Consider the following 13,520-nt stretch of genomic DNA (forward strand, 5'->3'; position numbering starts at 1 on the left):
CTGATCTGACAGAGATCAGGTCAGATCCAGAACCTCAGCCTAAATATTCTGGGGGTAAAAGTATTTAAATCAGCCTTTTAAAAATGCAGAACACAAATGCATTCCAACTCCAAATTCTCAGTCTCAGAAAAGACCAGAAAAGAATAATACTGGGATCATGACCTTTGTGACGTATAGCTTTGGAGGAAAGGAAACGTTTCCCAATGATAAATTGAAATGTACCACGCTAATTACGTGCAAAAATAATCGCTGTGTTTTTGTTCTTGTCGGTCACCTGTTAGCTATGTAGTAGTTTCCCACAGCACCGGAACGCAGCACCAGGTCGGTTTCTACAGCAACGACTGACAACAGACGAAGATGGTTTACAGTAAGTTTAAAAAACAACATAAAAACTCCTCCTAAAAACATAATATTTTTACTACGTGTTTACTGTTAATCAATGTGAATTAAACACCTTTCTTGTCAGTTTTTTCCTGGTAGTGAAGTTTGTAGTTTGGGAATTTCGGAGCCGCAGTTACCGTTCTGAGCGGAGAGTCGGTCAGTTAGCTAGCACTCTTGGCTTAATTTCTTCATAGCCGTTAACGTTAACGACAGTTAATGTGCCAGCTTAACAAACGCTAGTAACATTTGTTGGTTATCTATAATGTAGGTCTTATTGGCTGTTAGTTATATTTGTTTTACTATCGCTGTTACTGCTGCTAACTTAACCTGGAACCACCACTACTGCCAGTCACCATTACATTTAACACACTAGTTACTGCAACTACTAACGCTCCTGTTTTACTGCACTACCAATAATAATCTCGATTTGAAAGTTGACTATCTTTATTAAATATAGATGGAAAGGCAAGTTTATTTTGACATCACCTGTTAGCAGCAGGTTAATTCAAAATGATTTAAGGCTAGACACTCAAAATAATATTAATGATAATAATCATCATAATAATCTTTTTTTTTGAAGCACAATTCATACAAAAACGCAGCTTAAAGTGCTTTTAAATTTGAAATAATGGGAAAGATAACTCACAAAGCTTCATGGTTTTCAAGTACAAAACATTACAAATAAAATACAGTACATTACAATAATAGATCATTTTAAAATGCAATTAAAACCACGAATACTTCATTAAAACACGCTAAAAACACGACTTTAATATCAACTTCATAAGACACTTTTAAATACAATAGTGACAGTGCAGTGATATATATGAATAGACAGCCCAAGATGTTGTTGTATTAAACAGAGTTGGAGCAAATCTCTAATCTAGTAGTTTGTGTGCATGACGTGTGGTATAAATTGAATGATGCCTCTCTATGTGGAGATTAAACAAACCATGTTAAAATTATTGACACCAATGTTTCTGGCTTGGTTTTTGTGGTCTTTAACATCAGTGTTTTCAAGTGAGCACTGACTTGTAGTCTTTCTTCTTTGGATAAGGGTAACACTAATTATTGAAAATGCCCCATGAGTTACTGAAATATTACTTAATATGGATTTCAGCCAAAAGTAGTTTTAGATATAGTTGAATATCTGTAGCAAAAGGAATCCAGAAGCATCAGTATCAATCAATCAATCAATCAATCAATCAACCAATCAGTCAATCAATCAGCATTTATTTGTATAGCATTTTTCATACAAACAATGTAACACAAAGTGTTACCCCCCCCCCCCACACACACACACACACACATTCACACACACTCCTTTTTACGCACAAAACAATAAATTACTGATAATAAAAAACAATAAAAATAAGACAGGAACTGAGGAAACACTGACTACTCTGGAAAACAAAGATAAAGAAGTGAGTCAAACCAGAAATAAAAATCAAATGAAAATGAAGACAAAATAGTAAAGATGAAATAATAAAATGCTAAAACAATGTTTGGGAGCGAGTAAAACCAGAAATGAAAGTAGAAATAAAATAAATAACCAAAAATAAAAGTAGGGTATTATGGGAAATAATCCAGAAAATAAAAAATAATAAAAGTACAAACTATTAAAACAGCTTAAAATATATACATAAATAGGAATATAGATAAATAAAATTCAATAGTCTACAAAGGAAGGTCTTAAATTTGCTTTTAAAAATAACAGCACTTCCTGCTGCCCTAATGATGACAGCAATAGTGATATAATAGCAGTAATAATGCAACCTCAGAAACACAGTGACACCTCTGTCCCTGCTGATGTTTTGTTGTGTGTTGTGTTGTGTGTTGACCTTATGCATGAATTGTGTGTTTTTTGTTTTTTTTTGTCGTCCAGTCACAGAGGACATGGTCCGTCGGCGAGCTGAGCACAACGAGTGTGAGATCTTCTCCTTGGAGGAAGTTTCTCTGCATCAGCAGGACATCGAGAGGATCGAACACCTGGACAGGTGGTGCAGGGACCTGAGGATCCTCTACTTGCAAAACAACCTCGTCCCCAGGATAGGTGAGACATCAGACTGTGGCTCAGGTCCAAAGATTTCTGGGTAAAATTTAATTGAAAAATTGAAGATTTTGGACGTCTAGGTTACATAAAGCTGTATATTTAAATTACTGTATTTTAATCTAACACTGGTCTTAACCACGTGTTGAAATGGACTCATTCAAATGATATTGAACCAACAGCTGTATGTAACCATTAGACATTAAATTCAGTTATATTCACCTAGTTTTAACGGACGTCTTTTCCACTGACATGATTGTGTTCTGTCTTTTCTTTAATATCTTATTTGTTCATGCAGAGAATCTTGGTCGCCTGAAGAAACTGGAGTATTTGAATCTGGCCTTGAACAACATTGAAGTCATTGAAAACCTTGAAGGTCAGTATGTAAAACACAGACAGTGGTGTTTCGGTGTATTTGGTTCCACATTGCTGGAGATGAATGAGGTTATTTTTTAAAGTGAGATTTAGCTGAATGAATCTTCCTTTCCTTTTAACCTTTATCATTTTAAAGCATTCTGACAATTTACTGTTTATTATGCTAATTTCTACAGATAATTCATCAATGTTTAATATCATGATGAATATAATCTATACATTACATCAATTTCTAGTCAGTTGTAGAATTAGGTATTAATTATGTAATTTCCTGTTGATTAACCAAATGTTTCAGTTACAATTATGACTGTCTCGCATCCTCAGGCTGCGAGAGTCTCCAGAAGTTGGACCTGACGGTGAACTTCGTTGGTCGTCTGAGCAGCGTTGAGTCTCTGAAGCACAACATCCACCTCAGAGAGCTGTTCCTCGTGGGGAACCCCTGCACTGAGTTTGAGGGCTACAGGCAGTATGTGGTGGCCTCTCTGCCCCAACTCAAGGTAACTTGTCTGTTCCTGCCCCTGAAGTCTAGAAAATCAGAGACTGGGAGGATGTAATGACAATTTAAAGATGAAACGATTATCAGTTTACACAATTGTCAAACTGTTTAAACGAATTATCAAGAGAAACTGACAAAAATGTGCAGAAATGTGAGGATTTGCTGATTTTTCTTATTTTCATATCATTGTAAACTAAATATCTGAGTTTTGTTCTGTTGGTTTGACAAAACAAGGAGTTTGAAGACGTCATCGTCAGCTCTGAGAAAATGTGAATTTGACCAGTTTTTAGACCAAATAACTGACAGATTAATAAAATAAATTGCAGATACATCAAAGATGAAAATAATTTTTAGTTGCAATTAATCTGCAGATACAACAGAGTTTTTCTGTTGAACCAAAATGATAAAGACAATGAGAAAATGTAGCATATACATTTTCAGTATGGATTACAACACTTTTATGTTATAGTTTTTTATTTCATAAATTGACAATAAAAAATGAAAGAAAGAGCAGAGAGAACAGTTTGCCTGTCAGTCTTCCAGTCAGAATACCAGTTCACTCATATTTTTGGCCCAGCAGGTTTTGAAACAGTTAAATATCCTAATTGCTTTTTTAGTTTTGACCATAACATTGAACTCACCAAGTCAATAACTTCAAAAGTTTAACAGGACAAAAAACACGAGCGGGGAGTACAGTGTTCAATAAATACTAGAAAGAGCAGCCAAAACTACAAGATGAGACTTTACTGGTGATAGACTTGAATTAACTATTGCATAGAAATCTTCAACGAGCTGTTTGTCCATGTTCTCAGTGGCTGGACGGGACAGAGATCAGCCGCTCAGAGAGGATTCGAGCTGCTCAGGGACTGGAGGAGGTGAAGAGGCAGGTCTCGGAGCAGGAGAGGGAATACCTGAAGAGGAGAGCTGAGGAGAAAGAGGAGGCGCAGAGGAAGGCTGCAGGAGAGGAGACAGGAAACAATGAGAAGAAAGAAGGCTTTGACAGTGACATCAGCAGCACAGTGTGAGTCCAAACAGCTTCATAGTACAGCCAACTTCCTGCTGCTGTAGAGTGTTTGTCAATATTTTTGTGATCAACAAATCTGATTATTCCACAGCAGCCTGTCTAAGTTAACAAATTTTACATGATTATGTAAAGATTATTGTGTGATTGAGTTGAATAAAAAGCTGTTTGTAGACAGCATCCATATTTATCCAGAGTAAAAACATATTTCCCTCGAGGCTCTAAGAACAGAAGGTGTCCCATGTTGTAAAGATCTTAAAGCAGGTTGAGGAATTAATGATTTTGGGCTGCATTAATAAAACTGACCTGACCTGATAACCTCTGAAATAAAGTGAGGAAAAGTAGAATGTTTCAAAAACAGAACTATTCAGGTACAGAAACTAAAGTAAACAACTAGAGCAGGAAGTGATTCTTTTATTGAACTGCCCCTAAAGCATTGAGCTCTGCACTGACCTGAAAGATTCAAGTTAAATCATGATGATCCGAAATGTTACAGTCAACCTGAAGTTGCTGGATCTTTTCCATCTCTGTAGTCCAGGGTCAGAGGAGAATAAGGAGAACCAAGAGATGGAGGAGAACACAAAGCTGCCGCTCAGGAGCTCTGAGTTAGACGAGGAGCAACAGGAGAGGGAGTTCTGGCACACACCATGTTCTTTCACCCCTGAATCTCGTCTAGAGGCTCACCGCCACCTGGAGGAGAAGAGGAGGGCGAAGGAGAAGTAAGTGTTTTTGACTTTCACCCCATGTTTTATTTTGTCCCTTAAATTGAGTTTGATTGATCTCATTAAAGCCCCACACACCCATGGTTACCACATATAGGTGATGTAACCTTTTAGACGTCCCCGCTTAAAAGTACGTGGTGTTTAGTGAAGCAAACTCTCACCATGACTCGTCTTCAGCCTGAGCAGTAAACAAAAGCCCATCCACTACTTGAAGACGGAAGATTCCCTGAACAGAAAGGCCTGAACTATGTCCTCAGTGTCAGCACTGATGAGTTGGACAAAACACACAATTTAACTTTGCTGTTTAAAACTCAACCTCTACCGATTATTGATTGTTAATTGTTGATTTTTGAAGTGAAGGTAAGATAAGTTAAGATAAGATGTACCTTTATTGACCCCCACTTAGAGGAAATTCAAAATGACACAGCAGCACGAAAGAATAGCAGAGCAAGGGGAAAAATGTAATAAGAAATAAAATAAGAATAGATAATTAGAAATACTATGTACAATAACAATATACAATGTAATGTCAATGTAGGCTGTTCTGTACATGTGCTCTATAAAAATAAAAATAAATACAATAAAAAATTTAGTAAATACAACCCCTGCCACAGGCATTAAATGAGCCTTTCTCCAGATGTTAACAGTCACTTTTTATTTTATGAGCTTAAAAAAATAGAAAACAATTTTTGGGGTCTTAGACTATTTGACTGCAGTTCACTATCTGAGCCACTGGGTGTCACAATAACATCAAGCATTGATGCAGCACAGCGCGCTGTCCTCTCTGACTCACACTGACTCACATTCAGGGGAAAGGCTCAGTTTCTCCTCACACTTAAACAGAGCAAATCTTTCACATACAACATGGCTATAAACTGGTCATTATCTGCTGACACACACCTCGTGCCCAAAATCATGTGGACACCTGGATATTCCACCCATATGTGACGGATGAGGAAGCTTTAGGGACTGCATGCTGGTCTGTCCTGGCTGAGGGTGGTGGTTCTGACTGATGCATGGCTTATATATGTGACTGTAGCTCAGGAGGTTGTCCACCAATCAGAAGGTCCTTGGGCAAGATACTGAACCCCAATTTGCCCCTGACGGCTGCTCCATCAGTGTGTGAGTGTGTGTATGGGATGTATGAATGTATGGATGTATTGTAAAGCACTTTGAGTGGTCAATAAGACTAGAAAAGTGCTTTAAAAATGAGTTTTTGACAACAACATAGTCAATAAGTGTGTTGCTCTTTATTTTATTTGTAGATTAGGTTGTTCATGGCCATCTGTATGTCAGATTCCAGTGTGTGTGTGTGTGTGTGATATAACAAACCTTTTTCTTTTTGGGTTGTCCGTCTGTCCATCCCATTCTTAAGAACACCATGTCTCAGTAACGCCTTGGAATTCTTCAAATTTGACACAAACATTCACTTGGACTCAAGGATGAACTGATTAGATTTTGGTGGCCAAAGGATAAAGGTCAAGGTCAGTGTGACCTCACAAAACACTTTTTAGCTATAGCTCAAGACTTCACAGCAAGTATGGCAAAATGTCACACAGATGGTTCATATTTTCTCTGACTCTGGATAAACAGGGATGTAACCTGAAACTAGTCTGAGTGGAGGAGGCAGACAACCACCAGGAGGTGATTCTAGTTCTTAATTTATTTATATGAGTGAAGTATTTCTTTCACTTTTATTTACATTATTACATGAAATTGTTAAAAAAAAATGTACAAAAAATTTCTGAATTTACAAAAAAGCCCAATATTTAAATCATTAGATGCTCAATTCAAGTGAGGAAAAACTCTCCCCAGAAAAACCCAAAAAGTCAAGTTCTTCCACACTATTGACCACAATGACTGGTCTGAGGCTGCATCTATTTTGATAATCGATTCATCGTTTTAGACATTTTTCAACCAGAGTTTACAAACATCTGGATAAAGCTTATCAAATGTAATGATTTGCTGCTTTTCTTTGTCAGATCTGATTGTGAACGTAATATTTTTTAATAATACAGTTTTGGACTGTTGGAATAAAACAAGCAATTATTTTATGTATTTCATCTTAGGCTTTGGGAGATCATAGCAGGCACTTTTTTACTACTCCATAAACTCCATCTGGCTCAGAATGTAGCAGCTCATATCATTACCAGAACCCCCTCAATAGAGCATATTACTCCTGTTCTTCAGCAACTTCACCGGCTTCCTGTTAAACACTCCATTGACTTCAAGATTCTGCTGCTCACTTTTAAGTCACTTCACAACCTAGCACCTCCGTATCTCTCCAATCTACTCCAAACGTACACATCTGCCCGTGCTCTTAGATCTTCCTCCTCCACTAATCTCTCTGTACGTCCTGCCTGTCTTACTACCATGGGGTACAGAGCCTTCAGCCTTGTTGCCCCTCGACTCTGGAACTCTCTTCCACAAGACATCCGTAATATTGATTCTCTTCCTGTTTTCAAATCCCACCTCAAAACACACCTCTTCAAACTTGCTTACTCTCTTTAACTCCAGCACCAGTGCTTAATCATATTTATTTCATACAATTACATTTATTTCAATTTATTCTGTATTTTATGCCTTGTACTAGTTTTTTATCTTTTACTGTGCATTGTAAGGTGTCCTTGGGTACCTTGAAAGGCGCCTATAAATAAGTAAATTACTTTCTGACATTAGAAATAAAGGTTAATCGATTAATCAAGAAAATTATCTGCAGATTAACTGATAATGAAAACAATCATTTGTTGCAGCTATATTCCACAACAAACTGAGAAAACTGTTTCTTTCTGGAGGTGAAACAGAGAGACAAACACTATGTGTCTGAAATATAAGAGCTGTCCACATTCTTTTGGCCATGTAGTGTAAAGTGACCCAGTAGCTGAATTTAGGCTTTGAACCATTTTTCAGTGATATTGACTCTGAAATGTGCTGAGGCCACAGGTGAAGACATGTGCTGCCTTCTCAGCCAATCACCAGGGGAATAGATCAGTCAATCACTTTAATGACCGGCTGAGGTCGGTACAATTTGTTTTCAGTTGAACAGCAGAAATGCGACATAAATATTACGTTTGACACAGCGATTAGCAGGACAGATGAGGCCACATCGCTGCAGTAGGAACAAGCTGTTCTCTGCGAGGAGCTAGTGCTGAAGGCTGGAGGAGCCGAGAGCCAGTTCACAGGGTCATAGAGGATTTAGTTCTGAAGTCTCACTCATACCTTTGTGACTAATGAATCAGCTGGAGGGTGCCAATAGTCCTGAATGATTTACAGACAGTGTTATCAGGTGTCAGAACTGAGGCGCACAGAATACTTCAGTGACCAGGGGTGCAGCACAAAACTCTAAGCCCTATGCAAAATCAGTCTCTGGGCCCTCTTCCTCTCTTGATCCATGTATCTCACGTATCTTTAAAAAAAATCTTTTACAAATAATTGGGTGACACACATGGATCTGCAGTGGTTATTAGGATAGTCACTAATGAACTGTTCATACCCCATTTAAACAAGTAATAATAATCTGTGATATGTCACTATATGAGCTCACCTTGTCTCACATCCTCAGTAACATCAGGAGATGATGAGGGACCTGCCGCTGCTCCACTGTCTGTGGCTGTTTCTGAAACTGAGGGCACTGTGTTTCATGATGTTAAGCTTTGCTAGGTACAGTGAGCCTCCACTATTTTTTTTTGTATATAAAGTTCAGTCACTCAAACATTTTATTCAGCCAATTCAAAGTTACTAAAGACATTAATGACTTAGAAAAAGAAAATTGCAAACACAAAACAACTTTTCAACCCAGGCTTTTCGAGGGCCCTCCCCCCATTGGGGCCCTGGGTTGTAACATCTTTGACATTTCTGTCTGTGTCTTGGAGATCTTTTAAGCCAGTGTGTTCAAAATGTGATACAAACTAATTCCATGTGTCTGCTATTGAATGGTGTAGGTGTTACCTCTGCAACACAAACAGGAAATGAATGGTTTAGTCTGGTTTAGTCCGGGTTATTTGGAACATATACCCCCAGTGTAACATCATGATGTGTGTGTGTGTGTGTGTGTGAGTGTGAGTGTGAGCCAAATATGTTAGTTGGTTAGTTACTGTCAGTCATGGTAATGACATTTGAACATAATAATAAAACTGAACCACTGTTCACAAGCTTCAATAATTGAACATTTGTGTGTGTGTGTGTGTGTGTGTGTGTGTGTGTGTGTGTGTGTGTGTGTGTGTAATGTTATGTTATTATTGTATTACTTAACCCAGACTCTTTTAGCCATGAACTAGCTTGAACTTTAGCTTAACTTACACCTAACAGCTAAAACATTAGCACTGACAACTAGCATGAACAATATCTACATAGACTGTTTAACTACAGAGCAGACAAAATAGATTAAGTACAAAACAAAAACTTTCTTACCTCAAAATTATTTTTTTCCGTCTATAATATTTTGTGTCTATCACAGGGAGCTACTTCCTCACAGGTGATTCGTAACTTGTTCCTGATTGGAGAAATTGGAAATGTTACAACTGACCCATGTTATAACCATCCCCGGTCTCCCTTACTGGATTTAAAACGTTTTAACTTTATCTTCATAGCAATTAATATGATTAAATATGCAAAGATCAAAGTTAGATAAAATTATCATTTATGAAGCGTTGTAAGACTTAAGATCTCAGCTACTCTGCTTCATCTGGACTGTGTAAATGACCTCTGAATCACCAGCCACCTCTCTGATTTGTTCAGTGATTGAAGTTGGAAAAACAAATGAGCCACTCAGAGATTTGTAGATGAGGTATCTTTCTACACAGCTTCTGTAGCTACACTCATGAGTGTTAGTGTTAGATTGATGACTTTTTTTCATTAACATGAGAAACATTAAGTTAACTGCTCTACCACAATACATAAATAACCAGAAAGGACCAATTGGAGCCCATTGCTCATAGTAAGAAGTGACTGAGTGAACTGGTTTCCAGTGGAGCATAGTTACTGCAGATTTATCTGTATGTCTGTGTCAGTTTGTATGTGGGCCGATAGGAAATAACAAATTACAGTAGAAAAATGCCAAAGATATGTTTGAGATGATTTAGTGTTTCCATAGTTACCTGGTTTGTCCTCCAGAGAACACTGTCAAGTTACACTGTAAAATATCTCACTCCATAAACACAAACATCTGAGTCTTGTGTCTTTAAATTAACAAATGAAACGGATCCATATCAAAATGTTTAAAAGCATAGAGTCATTGAGGCTGAATCTTTATGAACAGTGTCATAAAAGCAGTGATGTAGACTAGAGCTACATAAGAGCTGGACATGACACAATGAAGGTTAAACTGTGTGCAGCTACCACACATATGACACTGACAGGACATAAATGGAGCACTTTCCACAGAAGTGTTTCAGGGCAAAATTGTTACTGACATGTTCATGTTTTTTCATGGTAGACATTGTCAAGAACTGTTGTGTAGTGTGCCATGTTAATTCTCCTTAAACACGTTTGGCAGAAGAAGTCAGAGAGTGTCATCACGGATGTGAAACTGTGCATTTTATTTGTATTTGTCTGTGAGTCAAAAAGCAGCAATTTAGGACAGAAGAGGTTAAGAGTGTGAATGCTTCACCTCATGTTCTTGTCTTTATTAAAACAAACTATATTTAAACTCACTGTTAATATATTAACAATGAGTCAGTCTTGTAATTAATTCCAAGCATCAATATCCGGAGCTGAAACATGAAGCCAACACTGAAGTACCAAAAACTGCAGTTCCTCTAATGATCACTAGAGCTCCAACAGTGAGTCAATCTCCATAGACTCTCATGTTAAAATGTCCAACTTTACAGCAGAAATAAACGTTTACAGCCTGGTACAAAAAACTGTTTTGGTCTCTATAATTAATTTCCTCCTTCATGACAACTGTTTATACAACTCATCTGTTTACATTTTATTAAGGCTTAAAGTTGTGTATTGAGTGCATGGCCTCTTTGAGTGACAGGTGGCTGAGCATATGCTTGCCAAAAACCAGTATGTACCAAAGTCTTAGCTCCACACATGCCCCTCCTCTTTGCCCATTTTTGGATTAGCTGGAAGTTAGTGGCGGAGTCAGGTACAGCCAAGATGGCGACAGTGGAGCAGCTCACTCTGAGCTTCAAAACTGCTCTTCAGAAACCTGTGGGTGATGTCACTATGTCCACTATGTAGGCTACGTCCATCTTTATTTACAGGGTATGGTTAATTCCCATCAACTCTACAGCTCTGATACATTTCTTTGCCTTGTTTAACTCTCAATTTTGCACCACATTTTCTGTCTAGTTCAGTGTCAGTGTTTGCAGCAGCAGCAGCAGCTGTTTTCATTAAACAAGCTCTGATAAAGCCACTGTCCACAATTGGCCCAGCAGCAAACAGCAGAGAGACACAGGTAGAGAGCAGCTGGTGAACATAGTGGAGCATTTAGCAGCTAAAAAGCCAGATGTTTCCATTAGGAGCTGGTGGAGACTAAACACAGAGCTCAAAGAGGGAACACTGGATTTAGATTGATCAGGTGGACACGAGACGTCTCCACATCATGTTGATCTGAATCTATGGACGTTTATTTGTCTTAATGCCTCTTATGTCGTAAAACACTTTGTATGAGCTTGTTGCTGAGAGGTTCTATACAAATAACAACTACTCCAACCTGAGCAACCGCCAACCCTCCGATACAACCCATAGGAGTGTCTCCTGAAATAGCATCCCTACGACGGCAGGCTTACAAGACCTTGGTTGTCAATTATAAACAATTACAAACACGCAGACTGTACTGAGAATGGCGTACCTACCTTTGTCACCATGGTTACTTTAGTAACGGTCATGGCATGGTAAAGTTTAGGGAAAGATTGTGATTTGAGTTAAAATAAGTACTTCCTCAACAATAGACAATCTTTGTTGCAATAATAACAACAGTCATGGTTAATAGAAACAACATAAACTGCTACCTCTACATGGGAATGGAACAGCGCTCTCCTGTGTCATATTCATCCATCCACCACAACCTCCTCCTGACGTGGACTTTGTCTCTCTTTAAACTACGTCACTGCACTTTTCCCTTTGCTACTGTCACAATTATTACAACCACTAGATGTCTCCTAGCAACAAAACAAAACTATGGATCATAATAACTTGCTGCACAGTTTACCTATGGACTCGTTTTTACAGGAGGACAATCTCAATGCTTCTTTAAAGATTTGGTGATGCCTGGCACCCTCTTGAGCCAATTACATGTAAGTCAGCCGTGTTTGTGCACTAATCAAATGGCAATGTCTGCAAACCATTTGCCATGCCAGCACTAATTAGTGCTCGCCCTTAAGGTGACCCTCTTGCTGGGGTGTTAATTGGGTGTGTGTGTTGCACGTCCACTTCTCACTGTGCTTCTGTTCTCTCTGTAACACACCAACACTCACACACACCTCGCCTCTCTCTGTCAGGACAGTGATGTCAGTTGGCAGCTGTGAGGTTTCGCTCAGTCAGAGCAGCCAATGGACTGATGAGGACAACAGACCCACACAACACACTGATTAGCTGTAATGAGTTAGCAGTAAGTTACAATTGACACATGAACACAAAAAAAAAAAACCTTTATGAACCACTGGGCATCAGAGGTTCAAGTGTTTATATGGTTTATTGTTCCTTTTTTTATAACCAATACTCATCAACAAATTTCATATTTGATGTTTCCAGGCATAAAAAATACAAAATGCACTACTTGTTGTCACAAGTTACTGCTCAGATCACTTTACTGTGAACAAGCTGCTACTGGTGAACACAGAACTAAATGTGCTTCCACTGATTAAAAAATAAAAAAGGAAAATGCTTTAAGAAATACTGGTGAGGCTGCAGATTGGCTGCCTTTTAAGTCAACAGAAAAAAAATTAATAAATCGTAAAAACAATTTTTTTACAGTCCAGACTCCACCTCCATGTTTGTAGTTTTTATATTGAATTTTCATATTAAAAAAAAAGAAAAGAAAAGAAAACAATATTAATTTTGTATTTCAGATCATATGTATGCATTGAAAAGTGACTGGTGCACCCAACTCACCTGTTAGAGTGCATACCATGTAGATGTAGTCTTTACCGCAGCGGCCTGGGTTGAGTCTGGCTTGTGGCCAACTTTCAATCTCTCTCACTGTCACTGTAATAAAGACAAAAAGCCCAAAAAGAAAATAACTTTAAAAAGTGGCTAATGAAAAGCTGTTAGGCGGCCAGTTGACAAGTTAATTTCCTCTCCTGAATATAAGCTCACTGATCAGTGGAAGCATCTCACCCTCAAATTGTAAAACGTGTTTGAGCGTGACTGTACATGTAAGTTGTTGCAAGATTAGAAATCTTATGAAGTTGTCCCGGGTCGTCTCTATTGGCCACGAGCATCTGCTGTCAAACTGTTGTTTTTTTATCTCTGACCAGTCGTCTGATTTCAACAGACACGTGCTCAGTATTGCTCCATGCTACAGTT

The 13,520-nt window shown here is 38.2% G+C and overlaps 1 protein-coding gene across 1 annotated transcript in view; it reads left to right on the forward strand.

Moving 5' to 3' along the window:
* The first annotated feature begins 335 nt into the window (after positions 1-335).
* Positions 336-13,520, forward strand: part of lrrc6 (leucine rich repeat containing 6) — a 43,174-nt gene continuing 29,989 nt past the window's right edge. Inside the window, exons 1-6 of the mRNA XM_022761744.1 lie at positions 336-367; positions 2,267-2,434; positions 2,730-2,807; positions 3,131-3,303; positions 4,115-4,323; positions 4,857-5,042. Of these exons, the coding sequence (XP_022617465.1) occupies positions 358-367; positions 2,267-2,434; positions 2,730-2,807; positions 3,131-3,303; positions 4,115-4,323; positions 4,857-5,042 (824 nt within the window). The 5' untranslated portion in view covers positions 336-357. The remainder of the gene's footprint in view (positions 368-2,266; positions 2,435-2,729; positions 2,808-3,130; positions 3,304-4,114; positions 4,324-4,856; positions 5,043-13,520) is intronic.

The sequence above is a fragment of the Seriola dumerili genome, unplaced genomic scaffold, assembly GCF_002260705.1.
Source record: "Seriola dumerili isolate Sdu_G_001 unplaced genomic scaffold, Sdu_1.0 BDQW01000432.1, whole genome shotgun sequence".
NCBI lineage: Eukaryota > Metazoa > Chordata > Actinopteri > Carangiformes > Carangidae > Seriola > Seriola dumerili.